This window comes from Neodiprion virginianus, chromosome 2 (genome assembly GCF_021901495.1).
Source record: "Neodiprion virginianus isolate iyNeoVirg1 chromosome 2, iyNeoVirg1.1, whole genome shotgun sequence".
Classification (NCBI taxonomy): domain Eukaryota; kingdom Metazoa; phylum Arthropoda; class Insecta; order Hymenoptera; family Diprionidae; genus Neodiprion; species Neodiprion virginianus.
The window spans coordinates 26,271,967-26,289,340 of record NC_060878.1 but is presented as its reverse complement, the minus strand read 5'-3'; the positions used below and the strand labels follow the sequence as shown (position 1 = coordinate 26,289,340).

Sequence of the window (17,374 nt, the reverse complement as noted above, 5' to 3'; positions counted from 1 at the left end):
ACTCGAGAATCCCCGGTGACAAGACCTCCTCATATATCTGTGGTGTCTTCGTTCACTGAGATGCGCTTCCGGCCATACAAGCTTCCAGTATTCCGTTGGTGGGTTCTTTAACTTGGCGAACAGTTCACGATCCGTCGAGGGAACCAGGGTGCCCATATTTGCTCAATTATTATCTCCACTCTCCGAATTCTGTCTAGGGGAACAAGAAAAACATACCGTCCTTCAAAGTTCCGTATAGCTGGTGGCTGTGCAACTGGAACGGACGATACATCGACTAACGCATTTATTTCCGCTATTATACGATTGTGAAAATGAAATCGGGGACAGATATTGACGATTCGGTAAATTTAGGAGTCCTTGGCATGAAAGTAATAACACAGTTTCACGTAGTGACCATTTAAGTTTTACTGTTTTGTAATCCACTTCTAAATAGCTTATCACGTTTTCATTTCGACCATTGCACAATTTTTACGGCAGGCTTGGTATTTGTAGAAACAAAAACACACAGCTTCCTCATTTAATTCCATTTGTAATATTGCAATTCGACATTTCTGAATGCTCGAAGAAAGTTTGGAATAAAATTCAATAGAACCTCTTTGTATTGTGAATACAGGCCTTCCGAACTTTTGAAATTGAAACACGTAAGGTATTTCTAACAAAGCTGTGACTTCAAAGCTAAAGCTTGACCAACAATAAATTCCCCAATGTGCTCGTTAATACTTAAGTGTTCTCGACTCACGTGTATAAAGATCTAGCTCGCGGATCTTGGTGTGTTAAGTACGGACTATCGTGAGTCTGGCAATGCATTCATCAGGGTGTCTTAACTACGAGCAAAATCCATGCGGGTAATAACAGAATCTGTCTTAATTGGTAAGTCAGGAACTCTGTCCTCGGTTTCACAGTAGCTGCCTTTGGAATGTCTCCAAATATCACAGAGCCGAACTGCTCAGCAAATTAGTCTGAAGATTAATTATAAATGGGATTCGATTCGGGACTTGAAGACTTCGTCGAACTGAATTCAAATTCTGAAATCTAACCTGGTTGTGGTTCTAAAATGGCATTCATTGGTCACATTCTCTGTCAAATTTCGCTAAGGTGACGTAAAAAAAAATTTCAGCATCCCACCGCTGTCACCAGTTTAAATTTAAATCGACATAGACACGAGACTCGATTCGGTTACAAATTGCAAATATTTTTAGATGACGGTAAGCCAGTGCCAATAAATTATTGAAAGTTAAATGATTGGAAAGTAGACGTCTTATTGTAGGAAAAAAGTTTACTAACTCAGTGAACTTCTTCAATCCCACACCGGGGAATCGAGTCTCGTGAATCACATCAAATAACGTTCAGCGCATGTGGATATGAACAAGGTAATTTGATCGTATTGCGTATCGCGTATCCTACACTTGACTGAAGAGGAATCTAATATGAGATCAGATATTGAGAGGGCATTTCAAACTTTAAAAACGGGCCCGGCGGTTGTCATGGGAAACTTGATTATCTCACTCTCATCCTCCCTCCTTCTTCCTACATCCCTCTCCATCCACTTTTCCTTAGGCATTGGGTTTCTGTATACCGACTGCTGTTTAAAAATAAATATACCGCTTTCGTTCTACCCGGCGCAGGAATCGGAATAGCAATAAAAGTATATTCGACGGGGGAACATTTGTCCCTGCAGGTTCTTTCGCAGAGGGGTTCAATACATGCAGATAGCAGGTTATATGCAGACAACGTCGAAGGCTGCCTGTGATTTCCTCGTATTAGCACCAATTTTATTCCCCTACACCCTCCGCAGACCAAGCGTAACAAAGTGGTGAACGAGGCGACGGTTATTTCGAAATTATTCACATCGGAGGTTTAACTTTGGTTTACAAATTGCAAATAAATTAGGAAAACGTTCCTGTTTTGATCTTGAAACCTGATTTGGCTCCATCCCTACTCGGCAGTATTTTTTTTTTTTTTTATTTTATAACAAGAGCCACGTTTAGTTTTCACGTTTTAACTCCAGGTACAAAAATCCTACGTCTAACTACTGTCGCCTCGGTAAAATGAATTGAACGTTAATGGACGCTGGTGGGACTTGGCTGGCAGTGACGGGGGGCAGTAAAACTTTCCTGAGATTAAAATAGTTCTTCGGATGGATCGGCCGGGGGGCGGTAGTTGAAACGATTTTCAATAATGGACCTTCAAAGTATAATTTGCACTCGTTTTACGGTACAATTCCAACGGCCGCGTTATTCCCGCTACTAACCGCTAAAGTTTAAGATACATACTCGAATAAAAGTGGCAGGTGAAATAAATGGGAGGATACGCCGCAGCGTTCGGAGCCGTCGATAAACGACGGAGCGACTTCGCAACATCGATTTGCCGGTAAGGTTCGGTGATCACATCCCTCCGTGAGAGAATTAAGGGTGATAGAATCCGTAGAATTCCACCTCGTTCGTCTCGACTTATCCTTGTTTTACCTACATATGTAAACACCTCGCCCCTTCTTCTTCGTCTCAGAATCGTCTGTAAGGCAAAGTCGATGAAAGAATCGACCGATTCTTCACTCTCTCACATTGCTTTCTACAGTTGGATAGAAGTTGGTCTCACCGGGACTAAGAGATAAAGATAGTTGAAGGAACGAGGGTGTATAAAATAAGAAACAGTAAGTTGAGCATGTCAACGATAATCTCGTATCAAGCAATCGCAGTAATTCTGAAGAGTCTCTTGACTGCGTTGCGAAGCCAAGAGTGGCGGGAAAGTTTGCACACATGTCGCATGACTTTGACTATCCGTGGGAATTTCTTGGCGTTACTTGTACGAAATGAAGATAATTCACCATACTTTTTCTGGAAAAACATCCGACCGGAGTTGAAATGTATCTCGAAACAATTCAATGGGGGTGAAACGTAATTGGAAGAGATCATTTTCTTGGCGTTCCTCACGGTTTTTGACGGTCAAAACATTGCTCATGCAGTTGAATTCCCAGAAATTTCCATCGAAGAATCCTTGGAATTTTATAACTGCCAATAAGAGGTTGTAAAAATGTCTTGATACCCATCTAAAGATGCCTCTTCTTCTGAACTTTTTCATTTTCCAAAATTGAAAGAGATACAGGAATTTCTGTTCAGTGGTTCGATCAGCGCCAGGTGTATCAGGTAGTATATGATGCGTGATGTATGAGCGTGATTTGTGCCTGAGGGTGAGGGTTCCGTTCCCCCTGTGATCGCTCACTCGTCAAACAGAAGTTGAATCGAGAGGAGGGTGCCAGGTGAAATTGAATATCCATGGTTACAAATTAACCTCGGTAACGGGAGCCTCGAAAGAGAGACTGTACGGGTGTATGCGTGACGGTGAAGACGACGAGAGAATATGTCGAGACTCCACTCAGACCAGCCTGCAGGCTTGGCGTAATAAACAATATAACACTCACCCGGCTTTTGTTCATCTCGGAGCAGAGGTGTGGGTTCCTATTTTCTTTTCCTTCTCATTTTATTCTCCTTCTTCTTTTTCTCCCGTTTCATATCATTTCTCACATTCTACGACAGAGTAGCTGGTTGCCCGTAGGGGGAACAAAAACCGGCTAGACGCAGCTTCTTCCAGACGACGAAGGTTCTTCCGGTGTGAATAGAACCAAGCTAGACGCTGGGCGAAGCTAATTCGTGTCACTTCGACTCTCTTTATCGTGCAATTCATTAGCCTGCTACCATGGACAACGTGATTCTCCATGCATAAAGAATCCTTTTCTTCTAGCTCACGCCGAGCCGCAGCTGTTCATGTTATTCACACTTGCGCATCCTGCACCCTGCACCTGATGTGGATATTGCTACGCTCAACGCAGCTACAAGCCATGTTCAACAAGTTTTGCGCCCAATATCTAGCTGCGTTCACCATTGGCACAGGTGCGCCTGTAAAATGTTTAGCAATTCACCGCAGCCTGTCACTCTGTAGGTGTAACGTCAAATGAACCGTACAATCGTTTTGTCATTTGACCTCTGTCGTCTCTTCCTTTTCCTCCTCTCTGCCCCTCAGCTTGGCATCCGGAATAGAAATATCGACTTCTGTTGTACACGTTGACACTTCACTTCCGTTATGGGACAATAAAAGCCATGGTCTTCAATTTTTTCGACTCACAGTTACGGTCAAAGTTATGGTCGTATGGATTTAGCGAACACATTTGTAAATTCACTTGGAGTCAGGAGCGTGTTCCATAATTTTAGCTGATCAAATTATCAATCTCTCCGTAATTCATGTGTATTCCAAGGAACATGTGCATAAAAATCCTGGAAAAATCGACAACGATGTTGTTAAAAATGGTCGATTGAGACTCAGCTTAAAGTTTCGGTGGATGGAGACATTGCGGGAAAAGGTTTACGACGAACAAAACGGCAATGGCGTCGGTGTTCGCATAATGAGTCGAAAGACAATTTTTTCTCCCTTGTGTTCATGGCTCGTTGACGTGAAAAAATTCACACCCCAGAACCCAGCCACACTCCGTGTCACCCCGGTACAGTGCGTGCGGAGCTATGTTTGCTTAGAAGAAACATTTGCCAGTTTCTGATTGGCTATTTTCCCCGGAGTCATGGGATGTACCGTGAAATGATGTAGGTATTACAAACGATGCGAAGTTCTTTCTCACTGGCAAACACCAAATCAAAAAGTAAGAGTCTCCATCTCTCATTCCGTAATATCCCGACGATGATCTTCCGAGACGTAGCCGAGAGGTGAGAGGGAGAAACTTGTCTGCGGAGAAGAAAACCATATTATTATCATAGATCCGAGGATCTGTACGTTTCTATTCAAGTATTCTCCTCCCGCGTTCCTCTATCCTGCAGCGACTACTTGAACCGAGAGAATTTTCACCCTCTCTCACCTCTCTCCTCGTCTTCAGATGCGGTCGATTGGTTCTACAGCAAAGAGCCACTTTGTTACCTGTAATAACAAACGAAATTTTACAATAACATCTTCGCTATTTCGCTGGGTACTGCTTATTGCAGTCGATTTCGATCACACTCTCTCTCTCTCCCTCTCTCTCTCCTTTATCTTCCAGTTGACTTTTTTTTACAAGTCATTAAGCCACGTGCCGATGGGCGAAGTAATAAACGTGAAAAGAATAACAACGTGCCGCACTCCGGTTAATTCATCCGCTAAATAACGGACGCAAGTGGTAACTAAAATTGGATGGGTTGAGCTTCAGCCTCCGTTTTAGGTCCTCCCTCCGTTGTTGGGTAGGTGAAGCCCGACGCTTCGACGTTCACGGACGTCTTTTGTTTAGGTTTTTCGTTATTATTTGTCGACGTGACGTTGGAGGAAATCCGAGCGATTTTTCATTGGTGAATTGATGACATGATATTGGGGGTAAATCTTGGTAATTATTCTCCTTTTCTTGGCCCACTTTCTCTTTTGTGGCAGTTCCTCATCCCTCTAGCTTCTCTTTCTCCTCAGCCTTAGGCAATGTGGACCGACTGATATAAAAGAGCAGCTGCAGGCTGCTATAAGACGATAAATAACGTCGTGCCAAAGGCTTCAAAATGAATTAGTCTAAAAACAGACTTCCTCGCCTTGAAAGGACCAGTTCTATATCCTCTTGCTCATCGAAGCCAATATCCCCGAAGAACAATACAAAAGCGATTCTTAACTCGAGGTATGAAATCAGAAAGTACCGACGTTCAAAGAACGGAAATTTCTGAGAAATGAATTTCTCTAATATAACAGGTGAAATTCTCATCTTACACGCGGCTCCGTACGTGCTCAAAGAGCACGTCGGGTACTTTTCAGAAAGTCAAACAACAAAGCCAACATTTACCACAGACGACCACCTTCCTTTCCAGCTTCCGAAGTTTTCTGATTAAATCTCACTGAGAGGCGGGCGGAGGAAGTTCAGACCTTACATCTGACCAAAGACATCCAATCCGCGATCTTGATTTATTACCGTGCCCTGCGGGGGTCGTTGGCTTAATCTGCACAATTTATTCTCCACGTTTAACACGAGGCAATGATTTTATCAGCATTTACATATCCGACGCGTGTGTCCTGTTCGTTTCAATTACAGCCATGTACTATTATCGATCACATCTACAAAATGGACCCAAGGATACCGCAATCAATAACCTCGGAAATTTCTTGATATCCTGTACAAAGATACTTCGGATCTTCCTAACTTTCCGAATCATTGGGGATACTTAAAATCACGTCGAATCTTTGCTATCCTGTAATATATAAGCGAAGATCTACATTGACTGACGATTGTTGATCGATCAGTCATACGGTGATTATCAATTCCGATGAAAACAATGCATGTATGAACAATCGGATCTCAATTTGCCGAATGGACCTCACCGTGCCCAATGAAACGGAAAAAAATATCCGCCAAATCGCGGGCGCTGAATCAGTTGAAAAATTGATGTCAACTTGACGATCAGGACTAACTGAGACATCATAATTCATTGGGCAATCTGTCATAAAGTGACGGTGTTTTACATCGCGTACACACCTCCGACGGCCAACGAGAAGGTTGGATGAAATTGGGAAGTTTATGCAACGCGTACCCGCGAAGCTTCAATGTTCCAGAGTGTAAAGTTGACGGCGGAGTGAAAGAGAGAGAGAGAGAGTTAGAGGAAGGGTGAGAAGAGGGACGGGGTGCCAGAACGGATGGATTATATTGATGAACGCAAGGCTCTCGTATTTCGGAATGAAACTGAGCCCTCACAGCAGGACCACCTCACGGTCTGGACAAAGCCGAAGCTGAGGGAGTAGAATGATTATTATAAAAGCTGCAGTCATATGCGTCGGTAAATGTGACAGCGTCAATGCGCAATTGAAGATGTAGATTGCAGATCTCGCGGTGGTTGAAAACAAGCTTACAAAAGCTCAGCAAGCGATCATGCACAGTCATCGTCATCGTCATCACCGCGCGTTCTCTTCGCACGTGACGAAATCCGCACGCCAACGACCCCACCACTCCAATTACACATACAGTTTCAATTAAGATTTCACACCCTCTGTTCGCCTAAGGCCAAGGGAGGAGGGGGGAGGATCCACAGCTGGATTATGCGCGTCCTCTTTCAATGCTCAAGATATTAAAAAGTCAGCCTAAATCAACACCGTCCTTCTCCCTCGAAATCTAACCCTCTCGCACCACCGCAAAACGCCAAGGGCTACCCGCCACACACCCTTGTATGTCTTTGGTCGCGACCCTCGCTCCTACGTCAAGGACGAGGTTCGCGATCTTCGGCTGGGTGACGTAGGAACCGATATTTTTCGACATGATCGAATATTCAGTCGCGCACTGCGGTGTTTTTTCATTACCTTGTCGTTTCGACGTCGGATGTTTTTATTTTTATTCACTTTTGTGGTTTTTGTCAAAATGTTTGTTCTTGCACGTTTGAAACGATTGGATGAATCTCTGTAATTAGGTTGGAAATATTGTCTCGGATTTGATAATTTTGTGTGAGCTACGGTGTTTCGGAATAAAAAAAAATTTTCGATTTCGGACGGACAAGCTTCTCAGGGTGCAAGGACTAGCGAAATCAAAGCTGTTGTATTCTGAAACACTCTATTGTACACTAGAAATAAATTAAGGTCGGTGTTTTGACTTGAAAAACAAATTCGAGATATTTTCTACTGGCACACTGTTTTCATGAAAATTAGATTCCGGTGAACACAATCATTCTAACTCGCGTGAAAAAAGTTTTCAGTTTCATTAGATTATTTATTTATTTTATGATAACACTCGCATATTTTTTCCTTTCAATAGATATTTTTCATCATCGAACATTGTTAACTTTATTACATATAGTACTCATTGATTCGAATTACTGATTAATGACCAGAATCACCAATTAATTAATATTTCGATTCACAGATAAATCGATCAATTGAAAAGACAAGCAATCAAAGTCTGCGATTAATCAATTATTCGCACGGACCTAAATCAAACCGAAAGTTCGTAGATCCAACGAATTTATCGGGTCAAACTTAATCCGATTTGAATCAACCGAAGCGTGACATAATTGAATGGATTAAATAATGAGTGGAAGTTGAAGCAATATACTTTTTACGAAAGAAAAATTAAAGAGATGTCTACAAATCACTTCTCAAGCTGCTAAGGGGTTAAAATGCGTTAGTCTTCTGCCTTTCTGTTTACAGTGTATAAAAATCTGAAAACCAGAAGGAATGATAAACATTCGGTCTTTTGCCCGCAACCCGCAGGCTGCAATGAGCGCTTCGGTGCTGCTTTCCGCCTCTTCCTCCTCCTCCCCCTCCTCCTCCTCCTCCTCCTCCTCCTCCTCCTCCTCCTCTGGAGAGAGATATTAAACTTTGAACCGGAACAACATCTCGAGGGGATTTAACAGCCCTGAGTTAATCAACAGTAAACCCCTGACTCGTACGCGTTCTGCGAAAACTGACTACACGTGACCCGGCAAACGACCGAAAGTTTTTCTTATCGGCGTCAAGAGCTTTTGCGTACTTGTACAACACCCTTAAATACACGTACGTTGTACAATATTTCACCCGCTTTTACTTACAATCGATGCTATATATGAAAAAAGTATCAGATTTTAATTTTCAATGTCTTATTATTTAATACAATAATTTCATTGAGATACAAGTTTTATCGGTACTCAGGTTCATCAATTTCGTAAAGCGTGGACAAAAGCCACGAAATAATTCATTTTTCTCTTTGATTATAAATTTTTGTAGAATTCAACCACTAATTGCATGATTTTTGGTCGATTGTTAATCAATTTTCCTCCACGCAATGATTATTTTTGTACCGACAAATATTCAAATAGAATTTTGTTAGACAAGGAAAGAGTAAATTTATTCAGACGTTTATACGGTAATATATATAATATCTAATCAAATTAATTTAATTATACATCGGCAATATAACAGGTCACTTGTTTTTGTATCAATAACTTACGAGTTTTATTACCGATATTTTTTATTAACACTCTGGTACATTGAACTGATAGTTTTTTCGTAGTAGAATAAAGAAGTAATTTTTCGACAAAAGAAAGGTTCAACAATAATTATATTCATTAAGTTTATCGATAATTACAACAACAATTTACAAATCATACCTAATCTTTACTTTATAAGTTGCTAATTTTTAACTGCTTGACAATAAGTCACAATCATCGATTACTTTATTATTCAATTACCATCATTAATTAACAAATTAAATTTCACTCGACTATTTATGACTTTTAGACACTTTGTCGAAGCCTGATCAAACTCACCCTAATCACAGATGATTTATGAGACGAGTGATTGAACTTGACTCGATTACTGCGTTACTTGTGTGCTATCTAATTAAACTTAACCTGATTAGTCGCGTTACTTATTTTTCTTAAATATCGCATGGTACTGGGTTCGATTAAAAAAAAAAAAACAAAAATAGGGATAGTATTGAGAAATGCAATTTCAATTCAACGTGCGGTTCAGCAACTAATGTTAGATGCAATCAGGTAAATAAACGCTTCGCGTTATTGATCGAAAAAAATTCAAACCTCGGTAAAACAATTTTTTACAACAATTTCAGTTCCGACTTGTACTGTTATTATTTAATTACAATGATGACTTCATCGTTCCGGTTAAAGAAACCTAATTTTCCGAGTTGAAAAGAAGCCTGGTGCTTGTTCTGGCGCGGATTTCCTTAATTAACAAAACGGGCGTAAAAGTGGCATCAAAGTTAAGAAGTTAGGCGTGAACCTAACCCAGAGGAATAGGGCGAGCAGCACGTGTAGAGAGGTGTATAAACCCGTTGGCCAAACAGAATGAAAGAAAGTAAACGAACTCAAACCCTGCCGTGAACATTTCAAATGTACTCGAACACGTTTACCCCATTTCGGAATTTGTGTACTCGAGTATCCCGCCCGGCCTGTACTAATAACCCAACTTTCACAGTTATGATTCACATCAAACAGCATTGATTGATTATCGTTTACCTAAATGGAATCATCGTGTTATTCGAACCCACGCGGAACGGCGTTTCGGAAAATGATGGAATAGACTTTCGGATAAAAATTTCTGCAAGAAGAGTTTTTAATTTTACAATTACGATGAGAAATAAGGTACGGCAAATTTATCGAAATGTCCATAACCAGGTTGAAATATTAACTTGACTCTATGGTGGCTTGAAATGAATTTAATACTATCGTACATTTGGTAGGATAAATTGAATTTTACTACGTCAGATGAATAAACTAATCAGAAAAAAAAAAAAACTACGAGCTGTTGGAAAATATTCGTCTCGGTTGTACGAATGATGTAAAATGAACTGTGTAGCCAGCCTCTGAAACGTGTGCAAACTGTTTTAGACACTTGAATCGTAAAACGCGTTGAGTAACAAAAATCAATTCATTTACATCGCGATTGCCTGAAATTTGTTTCTACACTGATACCAAAGTGATGACATTTAATGTGCGCTGTGTGCTGGGCTACGAATCAAACATCCAAGTGAGAAAAATTAGACTGTACTGTTTTTTTAACCTAGTTAATTATGTTTTCATATTTTTTCCCGAGTCCTAAAATCAACAATTTTTCAGGATTCAACCTTCCGTGTAGTTCGAATTCGCTGCCCCTTGGGTTCCAGTTTAACGTCACTAGCTGCCATCTGCGTTGCGAACCTGGAACTTGTTGCATTTCCGACTATATCGTCCGCGGAAAGAAATCCGCACTGCTTTTTTCGCTCGTTCATAGTCAAAGTCAGCATTATTAACTCGAATTTTTTTACATCAAAGGACCATAGACAGATCATTGAGTCAAGTTTTGTTTCTAAAGAATACATAATTCTTCTTTGGCCACGGATCGACAAAAATGTTTTGTTTGTTTTTTTTTTTTCATTTCAAATCTTTCAACAATCATATATCACAGCTATTGATTCTCTGAACTGAAATGTTAGATCGAACAACATTAATAGAATTGACAATTATTAATTGATAAAGTGGTTTGCATAGTAGAAAAAACAATTATGTAGCATTTTAATTGGGCCTGCTAGCGACGTGATTAACAGTTTTTTTAATTTTTATTAATAGCTGAGTAATTGAGAGAGTCGTCTCGGCTTACAAGCGTGACTCCGTTACTGTAGAATCAAACATCAGGGTCACATTTTCAAAGTCCTCCCGTTCGTAATTGAATCACTTTGTTTGATATTTACTGAAAACTTGACACTGATTCTCTCTCGAGATTCTTGTAAGCGATAATATTTATTTCCAGTATTTCGACAAGGAATTAGCCCGACGAATTTGGTAAATGAACTTTGTTGAAATTTTCAATTTACAGAGTTCAATTCTGGGTATTACGTTACTGTCGGAGCTATTGAAAAATCACCATGCGACGTAGTAAAAGCATAGGAGCGTGTCTCGAGGACGTAAGGGATGTACAGTCAGTTGAAAAACGCGTAAAACAGCATGACTAATTGTAAAAAAAGTTGTGACACACGAGTTGATTAAATTAAGGATAAGGAAAAAAATTTCGGAAAGTGAATTTTAACAGTAAAAGTCCCGTAATCAACAACGTCAAAGAAATTGCTCTATTGTAATTTTTTCCAAATAATTCACACTGTACGTTTGAATAATTCCCTTAATTTATTTTGACTTCCTTTCACTTTGACTAGGTTTGAGTCAGCAAAATTCTCACATTACTCGTCAACGTGAGAATAAAGAGAAAAAATTCGAAGGCTTATATCCGACACATTATCGGCACTGTACCGATAAATTGTACGATAGTTCTAACAATCGTTTTACCGATTCATGTTGCAGCGATGTCATGGGAATTGTTGCGGTCAGTGATGAAAGCGTTCCCAGAAGGAAAATTCATACAATTTACTTCCGGGTTGGACAAGCTTCTGGCCTACAAACTTTTACCCGGATCGGACATCAAGAGACCCCACAGACTTCATTTGCCGGACAAATTACCCAAGGAATTTACGCTCGTCGCCTCTTTCAAAACCCTCCAGCGTAGTGGACCCAGTTATCTCTTCGCCGTACTTAATCCTTTAGACACCGTCATCCAGCTGGGTATCAAAATTTCGGTAAGTACCCTCAGTATTATCAAATTATCATTAGCGGTGAATTCATCGCTTGCCACACCATTGGTATTGTAATTTTTTCTCAGAAACAATGATGTTGCAGTCAATTTTGTCCGAACATTAACGAACACTGAGAGACATTTTTAGTCCCGGTTACCGCTCAGTCCTTAAATATTTTCATTTTTTTTACCACAATCGAAAAATGTTGTTCTAGGTAAGAAATGAAATTTATCTCGCTGAAGTATAAGTGAGTAAATTTTTTAACTGAGAATGGCAAAATGTTCGTTAAGGTAGAAGCTAATCTTCCGTCGTTAAATAATGTGAAACGACAAACAATCCGCTGCATCGCTATATTTCAAATTTTATTCAAATTGGTTCGTGCCATAATCAAACAACGTTAATTGGTTGGGTTAACGGAGTACGAAATTTTGGGAAATTAATCGATGATACGTAGATATTCAATTACTCCTGGTGTAGACTCAGGTAATTATTTACAAACAGACGTAGACATTTCGGGTCCAAGATATTTACGGGCTTCCATTTCGTTGCTCATATATGTTTATTTTAAGTGGGTCTAAGACGAGGTCGAGATGCTTTCCTGAGGGTACAATGGGGCGAAGTAAGAAAATTAATGAAATTCAAAACTATTACTTCAGAGCTCCCGGGATTCGGTTTCCATTTATTTAATTGCATGTATGCTTAATAGCTCAAATTCTGGGTCTAGAAATGTTTCTGAATAATCCAGAACAGAAAATTTTGTAAACTTTGAAGCAAGAAGCAAATCGTATGCAGGTTTCGTCACGTGAACATGATTTTCTAAATTACTCAACTTTTCCGGAACGATAAAGACATCGACGATACGATGCACCGCTTCCTGAGATATTGATGCGAACAACGTTCAAAATTATTGTCATTCTTACAATTTTTCTTATCAAAATTCGAGATAATTCCATCCTTGTTAAACAAAGAATAGGAATCCTTATTTACGGATAGGTGCAAATCGCAATCCGCTATTTCATTATTAACTATAAAATTGTGTTACTTATTTGCTGAAGAAAGTTGGAATAAAAAAAAAAAAAAACAATACAAATATCAGAATTTGATATGGAAATCGTTTTCAAAATTCAATCTTTCTGAATTGACTGAAAATATATCTGAATATTGATAGTTTCAAACGAGTAGCAGAAATTCTTATTTTGTCATCAGATTGAAAATTGAATGCCAACTTTTGTTGTCCAAGACGGTGAGATATCGGTGAAATAATTACAAATCCCTAGGAGCAAAAATAAGACGAGAGCTTTTTAAAAATCATGAATTTCCGACTTTGTGTAAACCAATATACAAGAACTTGGAGAATAGGATCAATCCAAACAAACAGGAAAATACTTGTTTCGTGAAACTTTACCGATGGCTTGAATTCAATTTTCAAAAAAAAAACAGTTCAGAGTTTCACCGACGTGTTCTCTTCGATTAGGATACAGAGCTGTTTTAAACAAGGGAAAAATTCTGACCGCAGGAAAAAAAGGTGACAACCGTGCGAAACTTAATCACCGTTAAATAGAAGATCATATTTTTGAATAGTGCAAAAATCTGTGATTGAATCAGTTATTAAATCTGTAAATGCTCTGAGAAAATTTTTTAGTACCGGTTACCGCTCAGACATGAACTGTTTTTATTTTTTACCACAATCGAAAAATGTAGTTCCAGGTACAAAATGAAAATTAGTTTTCTAGCTGTTACCAGAAAGTCTAGCATCCGTTACTATTCTTTCTCATTACGATGACTGTTAATATATTTTCTTGTAACTGTTGCGAAAATTTAATGCTTGTGCAAGAATAAATTGACGTTAAAGCCTTATTTAACTAAAAAAGTAGAGTAAACCTCAGAAACTGATTTTGCGTTGCAATTACCAAAAACGGATCGACGACAGCGCAAAATAGTTACGCGTACCTCGTTTTTCGTAATTCCAACAATATTCAAACAATTTTTTAACGATACCTGTTTTACTGAATTTTTCCATTTACCGTAACAAACGACAATTTTCTCAGAGTTGAAGGTATAAATTATATAATATATACCTTCAACAATAAATTTTCTCGTAATTAATGATAATGCATATCCGCATTTCAATTATTAGACGGTCTTTGACTGTCTTACGGGCTTCCCATCAGAAGCGTAAGATTCCAAATTGTAAACATTCCTTACATACATTCATACATATGTTGCCTAAGAGGAAGAACACTTTCTATTGATATTTTCTCAGAGTGATGAGTAAGACGCGAAATGTCGGATGTATTTATTTACTTGTGTACTTAAATATCGGGCAGGCTTACAGACGTAGACGTGGGTTCACCGAGCCGAGATATGCGCGGTTAGTGACACTTGATCAAGTATGTAGGAAGCGCACACAATACGGGTATCTAATTTCGCACACAGATCTACGAGCCAACGGAATGCTAATTTGTAATTAAATTTAGCGCTCCAACGAGTTTCCGTCTACGTAATTGTTATAATGCAGACGTAATATACTACAAAATTAGTTAAACTGGATGAACTTTACGCCGTACATAATTATCATCGTGCTTTGTTGTAATTAATTACGAGCATATTGCCCTTCGCTGAGTATTTCGAAACGGATTATTCCCTTAAGCTACTTCATTTCCATGACTATAATACGCATACTTGGACTAAATTCTATTCCAACTCCAAATTCGAATGTAAAGAGTTTAGTTGATTCTTTTTACAGATTTACCGTGCAACAAAAAGTCACATACTTCGAATCGATAGCCACTAAATATGTCGCGTAAGCTTCTGATTGAAAATGACGAAATTGATTCAAGATTCTCAGAACGTGACGAACTGCCCCTATTCGAAAATCAAATCGAAACCGAAACTGCCGAGCTACGTTTTGTGTATTAAAACTGGGAATGACTGAAAGCTGAATTGATTTTCATTTTCATTTCTCTCTTTTTCCAGGACGGCCCCGGAACCAATCAGAACGTAACGCTCCTCTACACTAACTCAGACCAGCATTCTCTGTCCGACGAGATAGCGACCTTCACGGTTCAACGTCTGGTCAATAAATGGACTGAAATTGTCTTCAGAGTCACGACCACCGACGTCACACTCTATGTAAATTGTCACGAATTCGGGAAGCAGAAGGTAACCAGAATTCCGTCGGAGCTCATCTTCGACACCGCTAGTAAACTGTACATAGCACAGGCTGGTCCCAACATTAAAGGAAACTTTTACGTGAGTATCAACTGGCTTTTTATCCATCGAAAACTATCATTAATCAAAGAAGGAAATCAGTTCTTTATTCCGCACGTGTGACTCAAAGACTGACTTTCTTCTTTTGGTTTAAATCTAGCACCTAACGATAACATTTCGCCAATTCGTTAATTTAGTCAAGTATTATCACCATTCGACGAGTCTCGCTGATAACATATTGAATAAAGTTTAAATTTTAACACGCGAGCCAGTCATTTGATACAGAGTGCAGGTATGCTAGAATACAGTAATGAAATAAACAGTTAACTTACGTTTCAATATCGTCTCAAACTTTGATAGAGGCAGGTGAAAAAGCGAAGAATTGCCTGCAGGAATGAGAATGAAACGCCTTAGGGGGAAAAACGCGTGTGTTGTGTAAAAAAGTGCAAGGCTCGGTGTACTTGAAACTAGCAAGGAAGATGGCGGGTCTTAAAATATTCGATGAAATTGAAACTACGGCGATAAGCCGTCGCTTGAAAGAATGCGTTACATAAAAGTTAACGCTTGTCAGTAACAAATATGCCATGGGTTTTAATAAAACAGGCCCTTTGCCCCGGCATCTTATAAATCATACGTACAGCGTTCCGTCGGGTCAGAGACGGTTTGACCGTTTATTGACGATTGAGGAGACTTTCGGCTAACAACCGGAAGTTAATTTGAAGTTCGAGAAAGGGGATGGAGGATGTGGAACAACGAGCCGCGATTTTATTCCAAGTTTATAAAAGGCTTCGGATGGGCGGAAATATACGCGTTTGTGTGTACGCGGATTCCGCGGAGAAGTGGAACAAGTGGAACTGTGGGAAAGGCGAGAAACAAATTGCAAAAATAAGGGAAACAAACGGGAAGACAGTTTGTAAATTTATTCCTAATCGATAATCAATTTGCCTTCGAAATTGCGAGACCCAAACGGAAACCGTATTGCACAAAAAGGTAGTCGCGTTATGGCGATACGATGATCCGACCTATCAGCATTTAAATTTGTTTGTCACGGGAGGAAAAAAACTGACGAATAAAGAGAAAAAAATATATTTAATTATACTGCAGATTTTCGTACGATATCCGTGTGTCGGGTTGTTTTTTACGCTGGAAGATGATACGCAATTTTATAACGCGTTACACGTTGAGATGCTCAAAGAATGGACGGTTTATTAATTATTCGTAATTTTCTCCTTCTTTACGTTATATTTATTAGGCAATTTCACCGGAAGATCGATTTATTAATGAGAAATAGAGGGCTCAAAGTAACATCGTATTTTTCTACGATATTTTATTCCACGTTTTGCACGTTACATTTTTCCAGTCAATTTGCTTTGCCTCTTCTTTTGTAGATTTATTTATAAAAATGAGTCAAGAAATAATGCCAAGAGCCAGTTTGTATGAATTTTTCTCCTTCTTCCTGGACTGCACCGAGAGAAATTTTTAGTTCCGGTTACCGCTCTGTTCTTAACTATTTTCATTTTTTAGCGCAATCGAAAAATACAGTTCCAATTATGTAATTACAATTATGTAATTCTTTACTTTCAGAGAGATATTCTAGACGTACGTCTACCTCGTAAAAGAATTCCCTAAAAAACCGATTCCTTGCGAAACAACTTGTTCAACCTGCGTTTGTTGTCCAGGTACATTAGAGTCAAAGTGATTACCGTAACGAATAAAGTCGCGGTCTGCCCAATGCAATCAGGTGAAATTTGATACGGCGTAGCAGCGCCATCGCATCGCCCCAAAGCAGATTACTTCGTTGCATAAAATTAGTGTTTTTTTCACCGGAGGTCCGCGATTGCCGCTGGAATTCTTAGATATTGTAATTTTCTTTGGAATGGAATTTTTTCCACCTACTTTTCTAGCAGCGTAATCTAGCCAGTGGTCGTCAACTTTACCTTCTTCTCTTCGAGCACTCGCACGCGTCCTTCGGACTTCTCGGTTTCCTAGTTTGCAACTTTCACGTGAGCATTCAATCGGCTCTCTCGATTTCCGCCGTTCTTAATTTAGGAAACTTCCTCCGGCGTGGGAATATTTTCACTTTCATCCAGCCTAATCCAATAACAATCGCTTCACCGGGGACTTCTTTCGCAATCAGTTCAA

The 17,374-nt window shown here is 39.4% G+C and overlaps 1 protein-coding gene across 1 annotated transcript in view; it reads left to right on the top strand.

Moving 5' to 3' along the window:
* Positions 1–17,374, top strand: part of LOC124297277 (collagen alpha-1(IX) chain) — a 147,599-nt gene that overhangs the window by 47,784 nt on the left and 82,441 nt on the right. The window contains exons 3-4 of the mRNA XM_046748132.1: positions 11,754–12,025; positions 14,999–15,274. Coding sequence (XP_046604088.1) covers positions 11,754–12,025; positions 14,999–15,274 — 548 coding nt within the window. The remainder of the gene's footprint in view (positions 1–11,753; positions 12,026–14,998; positions 15,275–17,374) is intronic.